The 19,502-nt window shown below is 40.3% G+C and overlaps 1 protein-coding gene across 1 annotated transcript in view; it reads left to right on the top strand.

Annotated features, from left to right (window-relative positions):
- The window catches only part of ABCC5 (ATP binding cassette subfamily C member 5), a 125,298-nt gene that overhangs the window by 14,580 nt on the left and 91,216 nt on the right, over positions 1–19,502 (top strand). The window contains exons 3-4 of the mRNA XM_089685461.1: positions 18,226–18,386; positions 18,589–18,744. Coding sequence (XP_089541587.1) covers positions 18,226–18,386; positions 18,589–18,744 — 317 coding nt within the window. The remainder of the gene's footprint in view (positions 1–18,225; positions 18,387–18,588; positions 18,745–19,502) is intronic.

Below are 19,502 nucleotides of genomic sequence, written 5' to 3'. Positions count from 1 at the left end.
CTCATGACAGTGTTCTTGTACTGATAAAAAAAAAAAACTATTTAACCCAGGCCTTGAAATTTCCACTCGCCTGCTTGCAATTGGAGAGTGGAAATAATGTGGGGGCAAGTGTGTGCTGACACTCTGCACAAGACAGGAGACAAGCAGAGTCTAGAACGTTTCACCTTGAGGAGAGCTTGGTGCGTGCCTTCAGGTGCACAGCTCCCCTTCTCCCGCTATCTTCCACCACCACCACCTCCCCTGCCCGCAGCCTGGCGAGAGTCACGTGTGCCAGGTGGGCGGGGCCTCCTCTCCAAGCTTCATTCATAAATCCTGTGCACGGGATTTGGTAAGTTGGAGGTGGCCATCCTTGTGTTGGGGATGGGGAGTACCGGCTGCTAAAAATCCGCATTTCTTCTGTGCTAACGGGGCTTTTTTTGGGCATGGCATCCGTGAGCTTGGGATGCGGGCTCATTAACATACGGGGATTTACTGGCTGATCACCCAGGGGAGAGCGGGGACCAAGGCCGGCCAGGGAGGACTGATTGTCAGCCAGGGGTGGACGGTGAGCCAAGCAGGTAGATGGGGCATGTCTGTGCCCAGGGATACTGCCCTATAGCATACATTGCATGGCATGGGCAAACTCATCTGTCATTGATCTCCGCTCTGATGATGGATGTAGTACTCTATACTGGTTTGTAGCCGCCAATATGCTCCTCACTTCCCAATTGACAGCTGTCATGTATCCAGTGCCTGATTTCTTAAATGCATATTTACAAAAAAGTAACCCATGACAACTTAATTGATCTGCTCTCCTCTCTGATGATGATGGAGTGCTGTATACTGATTTGTAGCCGCCAGTATGCTCCTCACTTCCCAATTGACAGCCAGTGTCAGACCCTCTTCAATACATAGTTGCAAAAAAGATCTGTGAGCACTTGATCTTACCTTTTTAAATGGATGGATGTGATAATTTTTTATGACAGGTTCACTCTGAGACATCCACTGTCTAAAAGATCCTGCGCTCCATTGAATGTAATGCAGTGCAGATCGTACTGCATTACATACATTCTTTCCTGGCTTTGATGGGGAAATCTGTCAATTGGGACCCGAACGTGACGTCATACATGTCATTTCCAGGTCAGGACAGGAGAGCGGACATGTCTGCCGGTGGGTGACACTAGTGCACTGTGTGGAAGGAATCGGGTGGCAGCTCAGCTGCCCGAGTGCTTCCAACTGACAAGCCATGCTGCTTGCCCACAGCAGGGATAAATGTTAAAAAAAACAAACAAAAAAAAAAACGACCTGCCTGGCGCCTGGAACTACATGTCCCGGCATTGGGCAACATAAATTGCATATCCCTGACTTAAACAGAAATTTGACGATCGTGGCTGTCACTGCTTATAGTGAGGGTTACCACAGTGGTTTATCATCAGGGGCCCTACGGATATATGGTATACATACTTAAATTGAGCCAAGCTGGCCCAAGGTAAGTATGCAGAAAATATAGTTCTTAGAAGAGTGAATAATTTTTCAATATTTATAAACCGCAAATTCCAAGCAGATATTTCTTTGTTGCCATCAGCAGAGATTGCTTTTACAGCACTTGTGGTAAAGGTGGATCTTTAACAGATGTTATCTTGATGGCAATAAAGGATACTGTCGAGTTCCCAGATCATGTGATCCATTGGTTAAATTAATGTTCAAGTGAAAACAGTACAAGCATACGTGTTTGCATTGGATCAGGCTGCAAGTCTTTTCATATGGAGATGGCAGGGGAGCACTTCATTGACACCCTAGTCTAAGCCTCTCTTTAGGGTAAAAACATTGTAATCAGCTATGAAAATGCCATCCCACTAGCTTGGCTCTGAAGTATTGGCCAAAGCTTGCAGACAAATGGCTAGTCCAGGTGGAGATTTTCTACTATTTGTTTGTTACCAGTAAGCAGAGCATCAAGGTATCCTGAATTCATGTCAGAACATGTCCCACACTCACCTTGTCTGTAATTGTGTGCGGTTTTATTAAGTGTACGTGACACAGCACTATTTACGTTTTTCATGTTTCAGTCATCCAGAAGGGAATCAAATTCATCATATATAGAATGCTTAGAACAGTTTTATTTGCCTTAAGCTAGCCACACATGGGTTGAAAGGCCTGGACTTAAATCATTGGATTAAAGTCGAAGTAAGGCAAAAGCTCTTTTGACCTTCTGGGATTTGCAGGAATGCACTTTGTTCTGCTCGCCTGTGACCTGTATTCAGATGACAGGAGGCTGACCTCACTCAGCTGGTCCAGGCTCTGGAGCAATCCCAACTTTAAGGCCTTGTTCGCACCATATGTGCAGAAATACTGATGGAATCTGACGCGCAAATTTCACTTTACATCAGTTTTTGTGCGCTTTTTTAATGCATTTTCTACACATCAGAAAAAAAAATCTGCATGTGATATTTGTGTTGTGGAATGAACAGGGCACATAGAGAACAATTGATTTTGCTGTGCTCGTGCAGAAAAACTAACATCTCTCTGCACCATGGTGTGAGCAAGCCCTAAAGCGGAATTAAACCCAACGAGCAGATTTCACTTGCAGAGATATCCGTTTACAGATTCCTGCACAGAAAAAAATCTGCATGTGATACTAGTGTTGTGGTGTGAACATGGTACATAGAGAACAGTTATTTTTGTGCCCTTGCAGAACACGTGCAGAAAAATGTACATCTCTGCACCATGGTGTGTACAAGGCCTTAGACAGCCGCTTCCTTGGCTGCAAACGATAGGAGGATTTAGTTCGGATTTAGTGTTGGGATCCACCCAGGAGCCTGAGCCAGCCATTGCTGCCCCTCCATAACTCTGTGCTCCAGTGAGCGCTTGAAGGGCAGAGCAGAGTTGCCAGCTCTCTGCTCACTGAAGACTGAGAACTGTGCGATCAGTTTTTTCATATTCTGTACCTTTAATGCTTTTTCAGAAGATTTGACCAGTTCACATAGAGTATAGAGCTTTTTCAAACAGTTTTCGTTGCATTGGAGTTTATTTTACAGTTGTAATATTTTTTTGGGAAGAGGATATTTTGTCAAATTGCAAATAATAAACCATTCCATATAAAATAAAAAAAGCAAAACCTTTATGCATCTATATAAAGACCTTATTTATTTATTTATTTATTTTAATAGGTGATCACATAACCTCTGCTGCATAGAGAATTGAGGGTGGAAAAACATCAGTTCACTGTTCTTCCCAGTGAACAGCGAGAACACTGCCCACACTGTGCTCTCATGCCTAGTGTGGTCACTTTTTAATAGGAAAGCAGAGGGACTGGCAGGAACACAAAGGAAGAAAAAGAACAAGATACTTTTTTAGTATTTGGTATAGCAGTCACATATCCGAAATCTGGACTATTGGGTTTACATTTTCTTTAAAACTGATAGTAAATGCATGTATATTGCTTTTTTCATGTGCTGGAATTATATGTCACAAGCACTTCTTTCAAAAAGCAATAAAATTCTAGCAAGCAAGATTTTCTTTAATGCACCCCTAATTTACAGGGAAGACTTCTACAATTGTAGATAAAACTAAGGCTGCTTTCACACAATCACAATCCATGACCGCACGCTGAAATGTGTGGAAAAACGTGCCAAAACCTGCATCGTGCTTGTAGTGACATTGTCTTAATGGCATCCCAAACTGGCAAGTGTTGTTTGCCATAATGCCTAATATTCACTGCAAAAAATGTGCAGGAGTTACTTTGGCACGTTTGTCTCATGTTAGGCAGCCCATTCAAGTGAATGAGCTGCCCTATGCAGTTGCGCAAAAAATGAAACACAATAGGCAGCTGTGAATGCAGTCTAAAGGCTCCTAAATGACTGTTTAAGTAAGTATTAATCCCTATGTGGTGATTAAAAAACCCCAAAAAAGAACAAAAATAGCTAACATACACTTCTTCTCACAGACGTAGCACAAAGTGAGAGGGTTTCAAAAACACAGTGCTGCCAGTGCAGAAGGCAGCGGGTGGGACTAGTTGTGGCCAGGTCCTGATTGACTCATGATTGACTTGTGAATGAGCAGAGACCATGATTATTATACAGGATTTATGTAGCGCCAACAGTTTGCTCAGCGCTCTTTATATATAAAGGGAGACAATACAGCAATGATACAGTTCAATTCAAGAGGGTTAGGAGGGCCCTGCTCCTTGGAGCTTACAATCTTAAGAGGCATACCCCCTGCAACACTATTTTATCCCACTGCAGTGCACATGGGAACATCTTACATGGGTGGGAATGATGCCCTGAAGTCAGGAGCAGTGCAGCATTGTTACCACACCATCACAGGAAGCTACATTAGATGGACTTCACTGGCAGGAGCAGAAAGTATTTATGGGACTTTACAGGAGGCCTAAGTGGAAAATTTCTCCTTTTACTATAGCACAGAACCCTCTGTGCACTCTACTTGTTGTGTATGTGCTTTGTTAACAGTGTGTTGAAATGTACTCATGTTCCTCCAAGTACATATCCTGTTAATGTTCTCTGCATTAGGATCAAAAACCTTCTGTATGCTGTTTGTTTGTTTTGTTTTTGTTTTGTTTTTTAAAAGAACTTCAGTCACTAGAAAAAAATGAAATTCAGCATTTGCAAACACTGTAGCTGCTGACTTTCCCCCTGTCTATTTTAAATAGTTTACTGTGGTGTTTAAAGAATTGTGTAGTAAGAAAAAGGTGCCCAGAATGAGCCTTCCACATTTGCATTACCATTACAACATGGGGTGGGGGGGGGGGGGTCTTTTGGCTTATAACTTATGGCTGTATTTTCCTGCTTCTCAATTACAACACCCTATAGGTTGGAGGACAGTTAACTTTCTATCATCACTCGTTGCATCACATACTTTCATTTGACTTTAAAGGTCAAAACATGCAGCCACTCGGGTCTGTACACATGCTGTGGCTGCCATGCCTTGTTTTGTGGCTGCTGCAAAAATTCAATGGTGTGTCGCGTCACTGAAGGCAAACCATTCAAGTGAACAGTGCTGGACCACAACTGTCCTGCAACCATGTGCAGTGCACATCTAGGTGATGTGCATTTTTAGGGTTTTGCAATGCCCCTGAAAAGCAATCCACTGTGGATTGCTTTTCATAGTAGCAGCTATGTTAGCTGTACATGTGAACGAGCCCTTAGAAGCAAATATCTTAAAGCATATGTCAGATGGCCCTTTTTATACTTAATAGCAAATGAGCTAAACTCCTGGGTCTTGATGATGTCACTCGATACATTAATAGCAAAATAGCAGGACAAAATATCAGTCAATAAATGGGAGTCCCTACAATGCTGTTTGGCACTGTGATCAGGGCAAGCAGTACCAAAAGTGTAATTTAATTTCTCCTATAAGCAACTAAACACCTTTTACTGTACAGCTAATTCATTACCCTCAACCAGTAAAAGCTGCTTGAAGAGAGACCAAGATCAGTGGGAGGAGATATTGCTGGCAGTCTCTGAAGTGTCACTATCTCACTCCGACCCAGTTATTCATTATTCACAGAGCTTATAGTAAACCCAAATTCCTGTCTTCAAATAGGTCTACGGAGTGATTATATCTGTGCCAAATGTAGCAGGGACCTGAGTGTTCCACTCCATCGCCTTTGGAGATGCTCCGAGTTATTCTGTTACTGGAATAGTGTCATTCTAACCTTTTGACTGCAGTGTTTACTGTGTCTTTACAATGTGATCCTTTTTACATGTTTACTGGGATAAATGTATTTTATGCACATGAACTGCCATACTATAGATGCTCCCAACAGTACAATGTTTATTACAAGGAAGTTGATGGCTCCTACTGTAGGTCAATGGTTGGGAGAAATACTCAGTGTTTTCCTTTGAGAAATTGATGTATAGAAGAAGAATGTGTCCACTGAATTTCCTAGAAACTCTGGTGGAAAAAAAAAGTTATTAGTCAAGCAAATTAGTTGCTTGACTAATAACTTTCATTTAAGCTGGCCATACATGGATAACAATTCAGCCTGTCCAGCAGGCAATTTTGATCCATGTAATGTATGGGAAGGTTCTTCCCAAATGATCAGTGCTGCTGGCTATAGCTGCCAGCAGTGGTCTTTGTATTTTGATGGTGAGGAAGGCTACCAGCTGTCATAATACATTAGAATAGCAGGAACAATTCCCCAATCCACCCTGTGGATGGGGGACATCGGCTCCTTTTTTTTTTTTTTTTTTTCTTTTGCAATCAACCCATTGGTTGAACAAAAAAAACATTGTGTTTGGCCAGCTTTAGCCTTGGTTCACAGTGCTGCGACTTAAGGTGCAACATGCTATTTACAAATCGCACCTGAAGTCTCATCTTGCGTATTTCTATGGCACTATCTTCATGGGTGTAATTTGAAAAATAATTCCTGCATTACTTTTTCACCACTTCAGTGCAACTTAACTTTTATAAACTGTAAAGTAAATGGCACTGAAATTGCAGCTGTGTCTATATCCGTGCTACTTTGAAGTTGCACTTTTGAACCAAATTGCACCACTTTGAAATGGCATTCGGTGTGAACTAGGACTCACTTGGTGGGTAGATGTGTGTGTTCAGTCTATAGAAGTCTGACAACTGTTTTTTCTGTAATGTTCAAATGCTTGGTATTGTAAGATTGCATTTGCTTTTGCTGCTGTCCAGTATGGCAGTACACTCTGAAATATATCATCTACGTTTTTGTAGGTCTGTTAATATATTTTTTTAAATTGATTAAAAAGCTGATGCAAGACCACCAGTTCAAACTAAAAAAAATAACTGCCTACTGATAATTGTCTGTAATGCTGTACATGGGTAAAATTGTTTCGGGTTCTTTAAACCACATTGTAAAAATATGTTTTATCTTAACATTTTATCTTTTTGGTTTACCTAAAGCTTATTTCTTGGCTGTAAATGACTGGGGAGGGGGAAGAGTGACTTTTCACCTACATTTTGGTTGTCATGGCTGAAGATGGTGATCTTGCGGAAGTAGAAACTGAAAATTACTCAAGCATTTTGGGGATTAATAAAATCAACCCTTTTTGTTTTCTTCAGAGTATTATCCTGAGTTTTCTCTTCCCCTCTTGTTTTACTATACTACTCGCTGGAAAGTTTGCAAACCTGTACAAATGTTCTAGCAGAAATGGATTATAAAATGCAATCTGATCTAAGCTATTTCATGATTGCACATTAAGGGCCCATGATCCCCTGGCTTAGAAAAACACTGCTTCTACAGGTGTTTTGCCTGTAGAAACCGTGTCTATGCACATTAGAACGTTTAGAGGCATATTTTAGGCTCCGCATTTACAGGCAGAAAAAAGACCCTTATGAACAGCATTTTTGAGTGGTTTTCTGGCAGGAAAAAAATGCTAAATATGTGTGGATAGATAGATATATATATATCTATGTGCATATATCTACAATGAGAGCAACCAAAACAGTTGAATGTATTAGTATAAGAAAGAATTAGAACTTTTTGATTATGGCCCCATGCAAACTGGGTGTTTTCCCAGCTCCTCAGAACTCTGTCCTGGCAGGAGAAAAGCAGTGTAAAAAACACACCTAAATCCGCATTTTGCAAATGCCTTTAGGCACATCAAGAGTGGGGAGTTCATTCCTTTGGCCACAATATTAATTTTTTTTGTCCATTGGGATGAATGAATGCTCAAGCTCTAAATGTGTCTAGCACAGCAATGGGCAAACTACGGCCCACGGGCTGTATACGGCCCGGCGGACCTTTTAATCCGGCCCGCGGAGCTAGGCTCCTCTCACAGTCCGCCCTGAAGACCGGTGTAGCATGAAAATCTGTCTCCTATGAGGATCTGTCCCCCTCGACGTATCTGCGCATGTGCCGGAGATCGCCGATCGGCTGCTAATGCCTGAAACTGGCACATGCGCAGATACGTCGAGGGGGACAGATCCTCATAGGAGACAGATTTTCATGCTACACCGGAACGGCGCGGGAACACTGCGAGAGGAACGCGCGGAGCAAAGGTAAGTGAATTGACACAGGGGGGACTTGGGAACTTAATATGGGGGATGAATTAATATGGGGAATCAATTACTATATGGGGGATGAATTACTATATGGGGGATGAATTACTATAGGGGGGCTGAATTACTATAGGGGGGATGAATTACTATAGGGGGGATGAATTACTATATGGGGGGATGAATTACTATAGGGGGGATGAATTACTATAGGGGGGATGAATTACTATAGGGGGGATGAATTGCTATGGGGGATGAATTACTATATGGGGGGATGAATTACTATATGGGGGATGAATTACTATATGGGGGATGAATTACTATGGGGGATGAATTACTATATGGGGGATGAATTACTATGCTTACTATGGGGGAATATTACTATACTTACTATGGATGACACATACACATCATTCATCTACTCTTGGTCCAGCCCCCGGGTCCAATATATGAACCCATTGCGGCCCTCAAGTCAAAAAGTTTGCCCACCCCTGGTCTAGCATTTGGGCACCTCCGGTGTATTTTCTGCTGAAACGCTCTTCTCCTAAACGCACGAGTGATTTTTTTTTTTTTTTTTTTTTGTGCCGAGTGTGCATGAGGCCTATTAGTTTTCTGGTCACACAATTGTATGGACAAAGTGCCAAATGCTTTTTGTGAGGATTTAGAGAGCTATTAAGAGATTATACTTACCTGCTCTGTGCAAAGATTGCACAGAAGAGTCCCACCTCTTCTGGCAGTCCACTGCTGGCACTGTCGGCTTCTTCGTACTTCAGGTGCATACAGAGGCTTTATTATTGCCAATAAGTGCAGATCATATTTCAGAAGCTGTTCATACAGAAGAAAACCTTAGTTTATTTCTCAGAAATGTATGGATTTTTGTAATCCTGTATTAAACAACTCAGTATTTTAACCGCTTCCCGTCCACCATATAGCAGTAATACTGCTACAGGGCAGCACAGGTGCGCAAAATCACGCGTGTGATTTAGCATTTCTGGGTAGGCGGCGCGCACCCTATCCGTGCCGCTATGCGTGGGCTCGGCTGTCAATCACTGGGTCCCGGCCGGTGATGGCGGAGCATTACCGACCTGAGGGAGAGAACTGTATGTAAACTACAGTTTCCTCCTTGTCAGCTCCTGCACACTGCTTTGCATGGCTTTGCATAGCAGTGCCATGCAAAGCAGTGTGCTTACAGTTGAAAGCACTGACACAGTAAAGCAGCACACAGTTAACCCTTTGATTGCCCAACATGTTAACCCCTTCCTGCCCAGTGCCATTAGTACAGTGTCAGTGCTTTTCGTTAGCACCGATCACTGTATTAGTGTCACTGGGGATGTCAGTGAGACCAAGTCAGTCCCCCCCATATTGTCAGAATGCCCACCACAGTCCTTCTATAAGTCGCTGATCGCCGCCATTACTAGTAAAAATAAAATTCAAAAAATCCCAGTGTATATACGCCATATATGAACACTAAAACTTTCACGTAAACCAATTAGTTTACACGTATTGGGATTTTTTATTTTTTAGCCAAGAGATGTAGCAGAGTACATTTTGGCCTAAATTTATGACTAAATTAGATTTTTTTTTAACTGGACATGTTTAATAGCAAAAAGTCAAAAATATTGTGTTTTTTTTCCTAAAATTGTTGGGGTTTTTTTTATTTTATTTTTTATAGCGCAAAAAATAAAAAACGCACAGGCGATGAAATACCACAGAAAGAAAGCTCTCTTCGCGGGGAAAAAAAGGACGTAAATTTAATTTGGGTGCAGTGTTGAATGACCGTGCAATTGTCAGTTAAAGTAACTCAGCGCCGTAACGGCCTGGTCAGGAAGGGCAAGTGGTTTAAAATAAGAATTCCAGTTCAAGGGGTGTGTCCAAGATGGCCAACGCATCAGGCATTTAATTTGGGAGGCCTGCTGCCTCATGGCAAATACCAGCCTATTATCCACCACCTGTGGGCTATTCACACTGCCTCTGACTGGGATTTGGTTTTCCTTTACCTAGTCGCACTTTATAGGAGTGCAGGAGGTGATTAAACCCCTCTCATCTACCTGTGCTTGGGTGGCCGCCACAACCTTTTGGCTCTGTCAGCCTCTGTACCGCCATTCCCTTTTTACTATTTACTCTCCGTAACATCTTTCATATTTTACAAAAAAATTGGGGTGTATATATATATATATATATATATATATATATATATATATATATATATATTTTTTAATCATAGTGTATTTTTTTCCCCAAAAAATATATATTCATTTTTAAAAACTGCGCATTTTGGTTTTCGGCCAAGTGCATTTTGAATTTTCGGTTTTGGCACCAGAATTTTCATTTCGGTACACCACAAATTCTTACCATGCATCTTTTTGTTTTTGCACACCAAAACGCTCCAGACCCCGCAGTTGTCTCCCTCTTTTTTGCAGGCATGACAAAAGGCGAACTTGCCATAATCTCATCTTGTTCTCTCCGCGCTACCAAATCTGCTAAGTTATCTCTTCGTTCTCCAGACTTTGCATCCAATACGGCAGCACAGACAACTTCCCTCACTTGAGATGCACTACAAGACCAATTTACAGCACTTTTGACAGTAATCATTACCTGCCAAGCTGCTCTCACAACCAAAATTGATCTACAGTCACATGTTGGTCTTTTTAGATGGGATTTAGTATAGAATTTGCTCCTGCCTAACGACAGTGGAGGAGAGGGTGGGGACAGTGGAGGACAAACTGAGATCTGCCTAAACTTTTTTGTTTTGATTTAACTTTTTTTCATGTAAATATCTCCTATTTTTTGTTTTATCTGCTGTTTTTTGTAGATATCTTTTTCATTTTGAAGTTTTGTAAGGATTTGTGTGGAAAGATTGAGATGGTTTAGCTCATGAATATCTTAATAATGTAATTTTTCTTTCCGGAAGTAAGATATAAATTGTATCTGCCCGTGTCATTTTGATAGTTTTCTTTGTGCTGTAGAAAGTTCTTATACAAATATACATTCTAAGTTCATTAAGAGAGAAAGCTGTCAGCTTGTTTGGTAGCATTACATATTGGTTAATTGCTGGATATTTAAGTAGATTTTTATGCTGCTGGTTTATCATGGTGACTCAGCACTGCCTGAGACCCCTTCCCACTTCCTTGTTCCTCTTTCCCTTGGGCCTCCTGTTCATTGAGTCACAGGCTATTATTTCATCCAGTCATAATGACATCCTCCTTTTTCTCTCCCTTCTAGCTGCTGAATGCACTGGCTGATTCAGTAGACTGCCTTGGGGTTTGAACTTTACAGCGACAACAGCGCTCTTATTGGCTGATGGTTTCTTTGGCAGCAGGACACAACTAAAACTATTATTAGTTGGCATTGCCTCATGACAGTTCGTCAATAAAACTGCTTGTTTAGCAGAAGTCAGATGTGTCTGCAGAAATTGAAGCATGCAGTTATTTCAAGCAGGCCTTGACAAATCTTCCCAAAATCTGGGAGCCAGCACTGAAACATTAGGGTCTAGTAACTATGAGGTGCTGATTTGGTATCTGCGGTTTACCAGTCCCCCTGACCCCTTTAGTCTCCCTGTGACAGCGGGAGGGAGTTCCTCTTCTTTGCAGCTCTGACACATTTAAAATCAGTGCAGCTATGTGGGGCTCCACCTGGACAGCCATGCCATTCATTCACCGTGCTCTATGAATGAAAAAAAACTAAAAGTTCCATCTTCCACCGTTGCTGACGAACTTGTAGTTTTCAGTGAGCTACGATAGAGGTTATTATTATTATTATACAGGATTTATATAGCGCCAACAGTTTGCGCAGCACTTACAATATAAGGGAGACAGTACAATTACAATACATTTCAGTACAGAAGAAATGTGAGGGCCCTGCTCGTGGAGCTTACAATCTAAAGGATATCAGTGCATTCATAGTTCATTTACAATTTCTGAAGCGCCACAACTTTCTGGCTGTACAAAGGTATGGCCAATGAGCTGTATGAAGTGTGTGCAGGAGCCTGACATTGCACCTGTGATCCACTGATCGTGGGTGTGGGTGCAGTGCTCTGCAGGCTCCTGAAAAAAAAAAAATAACCCAAGTGCTAAGTGAGGATTTAGAACTCCATAAGCATACTAATACTGTTTGACATGTATTGAGGAAATGTGCTTTTGTTTCATGGTTTCTGGTTGGGTTTATTTCACCTTCGCCTCGGTTCACACTATGAACCGCATGGAAATTGCACCACATTTGTGTGCAATTCACATGCAATTCTGTGTGCTGCGATTTTAGCCCATTCATTTTTAATAGGCTCAAATCGCACCACAGAAGTGCAGGCACCTTTTTATGGAGCTGCACCGCATGGTGGTTTTGTACCATGTGATCCAGTGCAGGCAAACGACACAGCAACTGTGATGCATTTGGGATGTCATTAACTTTGTATTGACACACACAGTGGATCGCAAACACAATATGATTGCAGTGCGCTGCGGGAAACGCGCAGGGATTTCTGCGTTTCCTGCACCACGTGTGTGAACCTAGGCTCAAAGTTTTGTCTGGAGTTCACCTTTTAATTTGGAATTTTAGTTAAAAAAGAAAAACTACACTTTATTTAAATATATAATATGTAAAATGTTATATAATGCTGAAATGTTATGTAATTGCTGAATGGCTAATTAGAAACCTCAGTCTCCAGACATTTGGCAAATTGTGATTCACTGACAACGGTGTGCCTGTGCAGGCAAATGTGGCTTCTCACAGGTACTTCCTGGCACTGTTAGTGCCTGTGCAAGTAACACAATACCGCCCCACCCCTGCTCAGCCCCATTTATGATGTCCTATGTTCTCATGCTCTGAGAGAAGGATCGGAAAGAGGGGAGACACAACTAGCTGCCCTAACTGTATGAACAGAGGCATTTCAGTCATATAACTGCAATGCATTATAATGGGAAAAAAAGGTACAACACACAGATTTAAAAAAAAAAAAAAAAAAAAGAAATGTGCACAACAATGGACCTATATTGCTAAACAGATTGTGTGGAATTAATTGAACCTTAGCCTTTCCTTCCACTTTAGGCACTGCACCACCAGCTGTGTTGGTGTTATTGTCCTATAGGCAGTTTTTCCTGCTTGTTGGGTGACCTAAACCAGTTGCCCTGGTGACCTAGTGATTTGGATTTTTCAAGTGGTGCACCGAAATAAAAATTCTGGTGCCGAAAGTGATACCGAAAATTCAGAACGTACGTAACCGAATCCGAAATGTCTGCGTATGTGGAGGAGGGGAGCCTCAAAATTATTTTTTTTTTTTTTAAAACTTTTAATGTGTATTTTTATAAATTTTTTTAATTTATGATTTTATTGCCATCTCATTGAGGACCAATAGTCCCCTATGTGATAGCATATGAATGACAGGTCCTGTTTGTAGGGGGTGGGGAGTCAGTGTGTTCAAAGACAGGGCAGGAGAGGAGCAGTGTATATAGTGAGGGAGCAATATATACACTCATGCTTCCTCACTGGCTGCCCCTTTATGTCACTGCCAGTTTTTAAATGTAATTACAGGCTTTTTTTTTTTTCACTATAGCTTCAAGAATGAGCTGTCATTCTCCCTGCTGCAAAGGGGAACTAAGGGGCGGGGTCACTGGGTAATGTCACTGGGTGACCCCACCCCTTAGATTTCCTTAGCTGCCAGGAGAATGACAGCTCATTCTTGGATCTATAGTAAAGAAAAAAAAAAAAGCCAATAATTACATTTAAAAACCATGCTGATTTTTAAATGTAATTGCTGGCTTTTTTCCCCTTCACTATAGCTGCAGGAATGAGCTGTCATTCTCCCCCTCTGCTAAAGGAAACTAAGGGGTGGGGTCACTTGGTAATGTCACTGGGTGACCACTGCCCCTTTCCTTTTAGCAGTAGCTCAGTGTATCAAGATCAACTTGCTTCTCTCCTGCCTTTCTACACAGCCCCCTATCGGCACCTATATCAGCTAAAATATTTTCCGATCAGCAAAATTCTGGCTATTTGCGGCCGATATGTTTCGGCTGCTGAAATTTTGGTGCATCCCTAGATTTTTTCCTTTTTGTGGAAAAATAAAGTGACCTTTCCTGTTACCCTGGTGTGAAACAAAGACACCACCTGGTGCATTCACATGTCCTCCTTGCTTCTGTCTGGTCTTCATTCCTGCTGCAGCTCTTTCAAATTGAAGTATTTAACTCCCTCCCATCCGGCCCATATATATAAACGGCCGGCGGTGGCAGTGCAGGGTCGGGTGGCCATTTATAAACGGCCTCCCCGCACCCTGCTTGTGCACGCTCCCTGGGAGCGTGCAGCACCGCGATCTGGTGCCTGCTGTGTCCTCCGGACACAGTGGACCACCGATCGTTGGACGGGACCTCTGTGCGAGGTCGCGATCATGTGATCACTGATTGGCCAATCCGTGATCACATGCAAAGTAGTAGGCAAGATGTCACTTCTGACATCATTGCTTACTACGTGTGAAATCTGTGAATGATCGCAGAGGTCACATGGTACAAGGCTGTTCACAACAGCCTTGTACCTTGTGACAAGCTGTGACCAATCACAGCTCACACAGTAGTTCTCAATGGCTGCAAGAATGCAGCCAGAGAGAAGGAGAAATGATTGCTTTTACAGCCTTTATGGGTGTAAAAGCAAACCGTGTAAAAAAAAAAAAAAAAAAAAAAAAAAAAAAAAAAAAAAATCTTCATCACCCACCACAAGTAGTATAGTGTCACCATGGTAACACTGCACTGCTAGGGTGACCGAATGTAAAAAAAAAACCAAAACATAAATAATAAAAAAAAATAAAAAAAATGTTTAAAAATTATAACTTTTGGTTATAAACTAATTTGGGCTTTTTTTTTTTTTTACTAAAAAGATAACCGAATACATTTTGGCCAAGATTTATGATGAAATAATATTTATTTGCAAAATATTATAAGAAAAACACTTTTTTTCAAAATTTTGGGACTTTTTCATTTACATAGCAAAAAAAAAATTAAAATCCCAGCGGTGAATAAATACCACCAAAATAAAGCTTTATCTGTCTCAAAACAATGCAAAAAAAATTCATATGGGTACAGTGTTGCATGACCGCGCAATTGTCATTCAAAGTATATCACTGAAAGCTGAAAATCGGCCTGGACAGGAAGGGGGTAAAAGTGTCCGGACTGGAAGTGGTTAACAATTAAATTTTACATATACATTTTTTTTTTCCATCCATTGTTCCTTTTTCTTAGTCAACCAGTAGTCTTGGGTGGCTTTTATATTTGGTGTATGCAGAGTTGACTGAAGGATGAGCTATAAATGCTTAGCTTGGGCTTTACTGCTGCTGGATAGTCTAGAAATTGTGAGTAAACTTTTCTTTAAACCAGTCTTCACTTCCTTTTAAACACATTTCTAGTCTAGACAGGCATTTTCATTTCTGCATTGCTTTATATTTTCTGCTGAAGTAGCAGAAGGTCACGCAGTTAGTTACAACACCAATCACATGGTTTTGAGCAAGCTTGGCATTGTAAGATGAATATTTACTTCATCAGTGGGGATATAATTTTAATGGAGGTTTAGTTTCCATGCACACTAGCATTTTTTACAAGCTCAAGAAACACTAGAAATAAAAGTTGGAGGAAAAATGCTGGCAATACTGTTTGTGCCCGCTTGTAGTAGTGTTTAGGAGTGTAAACAATTAGCGTTTTTACAGTACATGTAGGAAAAAAAGCTAGAAGAAAGCTTTTAGGAGTGTTTAGCGTTTTATTTCTGCTGGAAATACGCTCCCAAAAATTCTACAAAAACATTTTTTCCTGAATGCTGAAGCTTGAAAAACCATAGTAACCTAAATAGTGTGCATGGACACATAGAATAACACTATTTAGCTTCTAGAAGCAGAAAATAAAATGCTGATCGCTTCTAGGAGCTTAAAAATATACTAGTGTGCATGGAACCTTAAGCCTATCAAACCTAAAACAAAAATGTAATATATTGCAGTTTACTAGTCCTTAGATTAGTAACTGCATTAGTTTTCCTTTATGCAGGCTAAAAAACATTTTCAATAAGTAAAGAAAATTCTTCTTTTTTTCTCCAAAGGCCTTTCATGTAATTCTGCAATTTAGAAATTGAGAAAATAAAACATAAACATATTGAATGTTAACCTTTTGATCTTACCCCTAACACAAGGTCAGCTTGCCCTGCCTTCCATTACATAGGGGATTAGTCCCATCAATCCCCTATGTAATGGAAATGAACAAAATCAGGCATGTTTGAAGTCCAGTCTGTATGACTGCCAACAAACATGGCTGCCCCCCATAGATACAATGGAGAAAAGAATGTAGACATGAAGGTACAGGAAGTGTCATTTCCTAGGTAAAAAAAACTAGGGGAAATGTATCCTAATAAAAGGTAGCTAATGCAGCCATCACATCTAAGCACTGATAAATTGCAATACGCTACATTTTTGTTTTTGGGGTTAGGTACAATTTAAAAATAAAAAATTAGGCTTTGTATTGTTTATAGGGAATCTATACTAAATGCATAGCAAAGCTTTTGGTTTGCATGATGGGAACCTCCGAAATAGTTCCCTTATGTTCCTTGGAGTCCAGCCATTGGTGAAGCAGAGGTACCAGTGAGCTTCTCAGAGGCACTTCTACAGCCATGGCAAACATGGAAGTGAAAACGGAGGGTAGTAGGACTCCAGGGCACACTGTTTCAGAAGAAGTATTTGAGGATTCTGTAACATTTGGTTAGTACGTGGCCTGGTTTGATCCTATTTACCCATACTTGCTGTTTGACATAACATTTTTTTCCATTTGAAGTTCCTGCATCTATAAAGTGATAAAATGTACTGATGTCTGCCTCACCAGATTTTAAGAGCTAGTTATTGATATCTGGATTTAAAAAACTCATTAATACAAAATGTACCGGAGGAGGAAGGATCCTTGTCTATTTTTACATTGCAGAAGCTCAGAGTCTGATTTGACAGTAATTCTCTCTGGATTTGCCATTATAATGGAATCCTAATGCAATGCAATGTTTTTTCATTGTAAAGTATCATTAAACAGCACTTAGATGACACATTCAGCAATGACCATTTAGCCTTTCACTTGATATACAGTTTCTATGTCTGTGTATGTCTACCATTTTATATTTGGAAACGATTTTTACTTTTTTTTTTTTTTTTATTGTGCACTTCAGTAGAGAGGAACCGGTTTCCAATGTGTAATTTTATGTTTTCTGTGTGTATGATTTTTTTGCCAATGGTTTTCCAGCACCTTTTATATGATGAATGTCTATAGTTTCTTTAGGAATGTTTGCTTACAAAGCTCATTAATACAGCAATATTCTTACTACAAGTTGTATAGCCTGAAAGTTAGTCACAAATGAATGCAGCTCTGTAATCATTAATGCATCATTAAGTGTAAAACAAATGCAATCAGTATAAGTACCTACATTTGACTTGTTATACCAGCCTTCTGCTGTCAGTGAACAGCAGGGCAAGAATGTGAAAAGATGGCAAGAAACAGCACAAGGATATGTGTATGTGCCAACAAGAGACATGCTTTTAGTAAGAGAATGCAGTGACAGAGGCAAGTGCATCACTAATCTGCTTCTCCTTTCACTGTCCAGTCACAAGCTGGGGTGGGTCCAAAACAATTCAGGAACTCAGAGGAAGTGGGTTGAATGATGCTGGCCATCAGAGTAAGAACATCTAGCAGCAGGAAAAAGTACTGCAGGGGAAAAATCTCTGATTTCAAATTCTGTATTGCAGCAAAAGCTGTTTTTATATTTTTATCTTTTTAACCACTTCCCCTAAGAAGCACTTTATTCATTTTTTGCACACAGTAAATTATGCATTTTTATTTTTGGGACTATATCGTTTCTGAAAGCAGATGCCCAGTAGACTGGAAAGATCATCTTTAGAATGTTGTTTAAAAGATGACTGTGTGTTGTAAATCGATACCAGATGTGTCAGGCCTCCCAACTTGTGCGCCAGTGAAATGGGAAAAAATAATGACCCAAAATTATCAATAGACTCCACTTTAAAGGACTTTGCATAAACGTTTCAAACTTGTTTGAGTGTTCTTTTAATATTCAAAGACCCTAAATCCTTTTTTCCACTTGTGTGCTTATGCCGAATTACAGAAAGTTATTTGAATAGAATGTGTGGCAGGGCTCTAGAAGAGAGCCTGGCATGAATGGCATGCGGGCACCTACACTGATACTTGATTTAGTCAACACATGGGTTGAACTTTGTTCTAATTCATTCTGTTTTAATGTGGTTTCAATTTAAAGCTTGTGGATTGCCAGGATGCTTTGGAGACAGCTGCACGAGCAGAAGGTCTTCCCTTGGACATCTCCATGCACTCCAACTTGCAGATACTGAGTGAGCATCACCATAACAGCAAATATCACTATGGGTTGCATCTACTTAAACCCTTTCGGCTTACGTCGAAGTAAGTGTTTATTACTTTGTAGTTTGATCTGTTTTATGATAAAAAAAATCATGTTCCTGCAAAAATGTATCTGAATTTCTTTCTCTAAGATGGAATGGGCTGTGGTTTCTTCTGTGTAGATTAAATTGGAATCTTTTTTTAGTTCATGGCAGAAGTACTTCTTACTATTCTGTTGCTTTCATTCAACTTTATTCTCTAACAGACACCAGCATCCAGTGGATAATGCAGGACTGTTTTCCTTCATGACTTTCTCCTGGTTAACGCCGCTGGCACGTGTGGCTTACAAGAAGGGTGAGCTCTTTCTTGAAGATGTCTGGCCTTTGTCTCAACACGAGTCTTCTGATGTCAACAGCAGACGGTATGTTATTAGTGAGAGACAATGTGCTGTTGAAGGAAAAGTAAAGTGCTTTTGCATACATTTTCACTCAGTATTTGTGTGAGGACCAAACCTTTTTTCTTTATTTGGTTCAATGTGTTATTGTATATAAAGCAGGTTTACTTTTGAAGCTGAGGTAAAAAAGATGAAAAACCTATATATGGAGCTCAGTATCTCGAGCTCAAATTTACATTGGTAACTGAGTTACTTATGGATGGAGTGATTCATCCCTGCTCAATCCCAATCACTTGCTGCTCTCTGAAGCTCCCTATGGATTTTTAATTAAAAACTGCCTAAAGGACTGTTGTCTAAAAAAAAATTTGTGTTCTCTTTTTAGGATTTATGCACAAAAAAAGGCCAAATCCTGCCTTTAGAGAATACATAAAGATCTATGAAACCCATATGTGTGTACCTGATATTTTATTGTTAAATAATTATTTTGTATGTAGGGCAAAAAATGTATAAAAGTTTAAGAATTCTGATATTTTAAAAAAGTGTAATTGGTCCAAAATTACTAGTTTCCTTAAGGCATACTTCTACAGTATAAATGTACAGTACTGTGCAAAAGTATTAGGCAGGTGTGAAAAATTGCTGTAAATTAAGAATGATTTCAGAAATAAGAGTGTTAAAGTGGTTGCTAACACTCACAAACACCGAGTGAAGAGATGACCCTCAGGTGATAAACAGAGATGAAACAAATCCTCCTACATAAGTCGTACGTGGGGTTGTGGTTTTTTTTT

Source organism: Staurois parvus, unplaced genomic scaffold, assembly GCF_062004578.1.
Source record: "Staurois parvus isolate SC_StPar_1 unplaced genomic scaffold, SC_StPar_1.0 ptg000376l, whole genome shotgun sequence".
Taxonomy (NCBI): domain Eukaryota; kingdom Metazoa; phylum Chordata; class Amphibia; order Anura; family Ranidae; genus Staurois; species Staurois parvus.
This window is presented reverse-complemented; position numbering and strand designations above follow the sequence as displayed.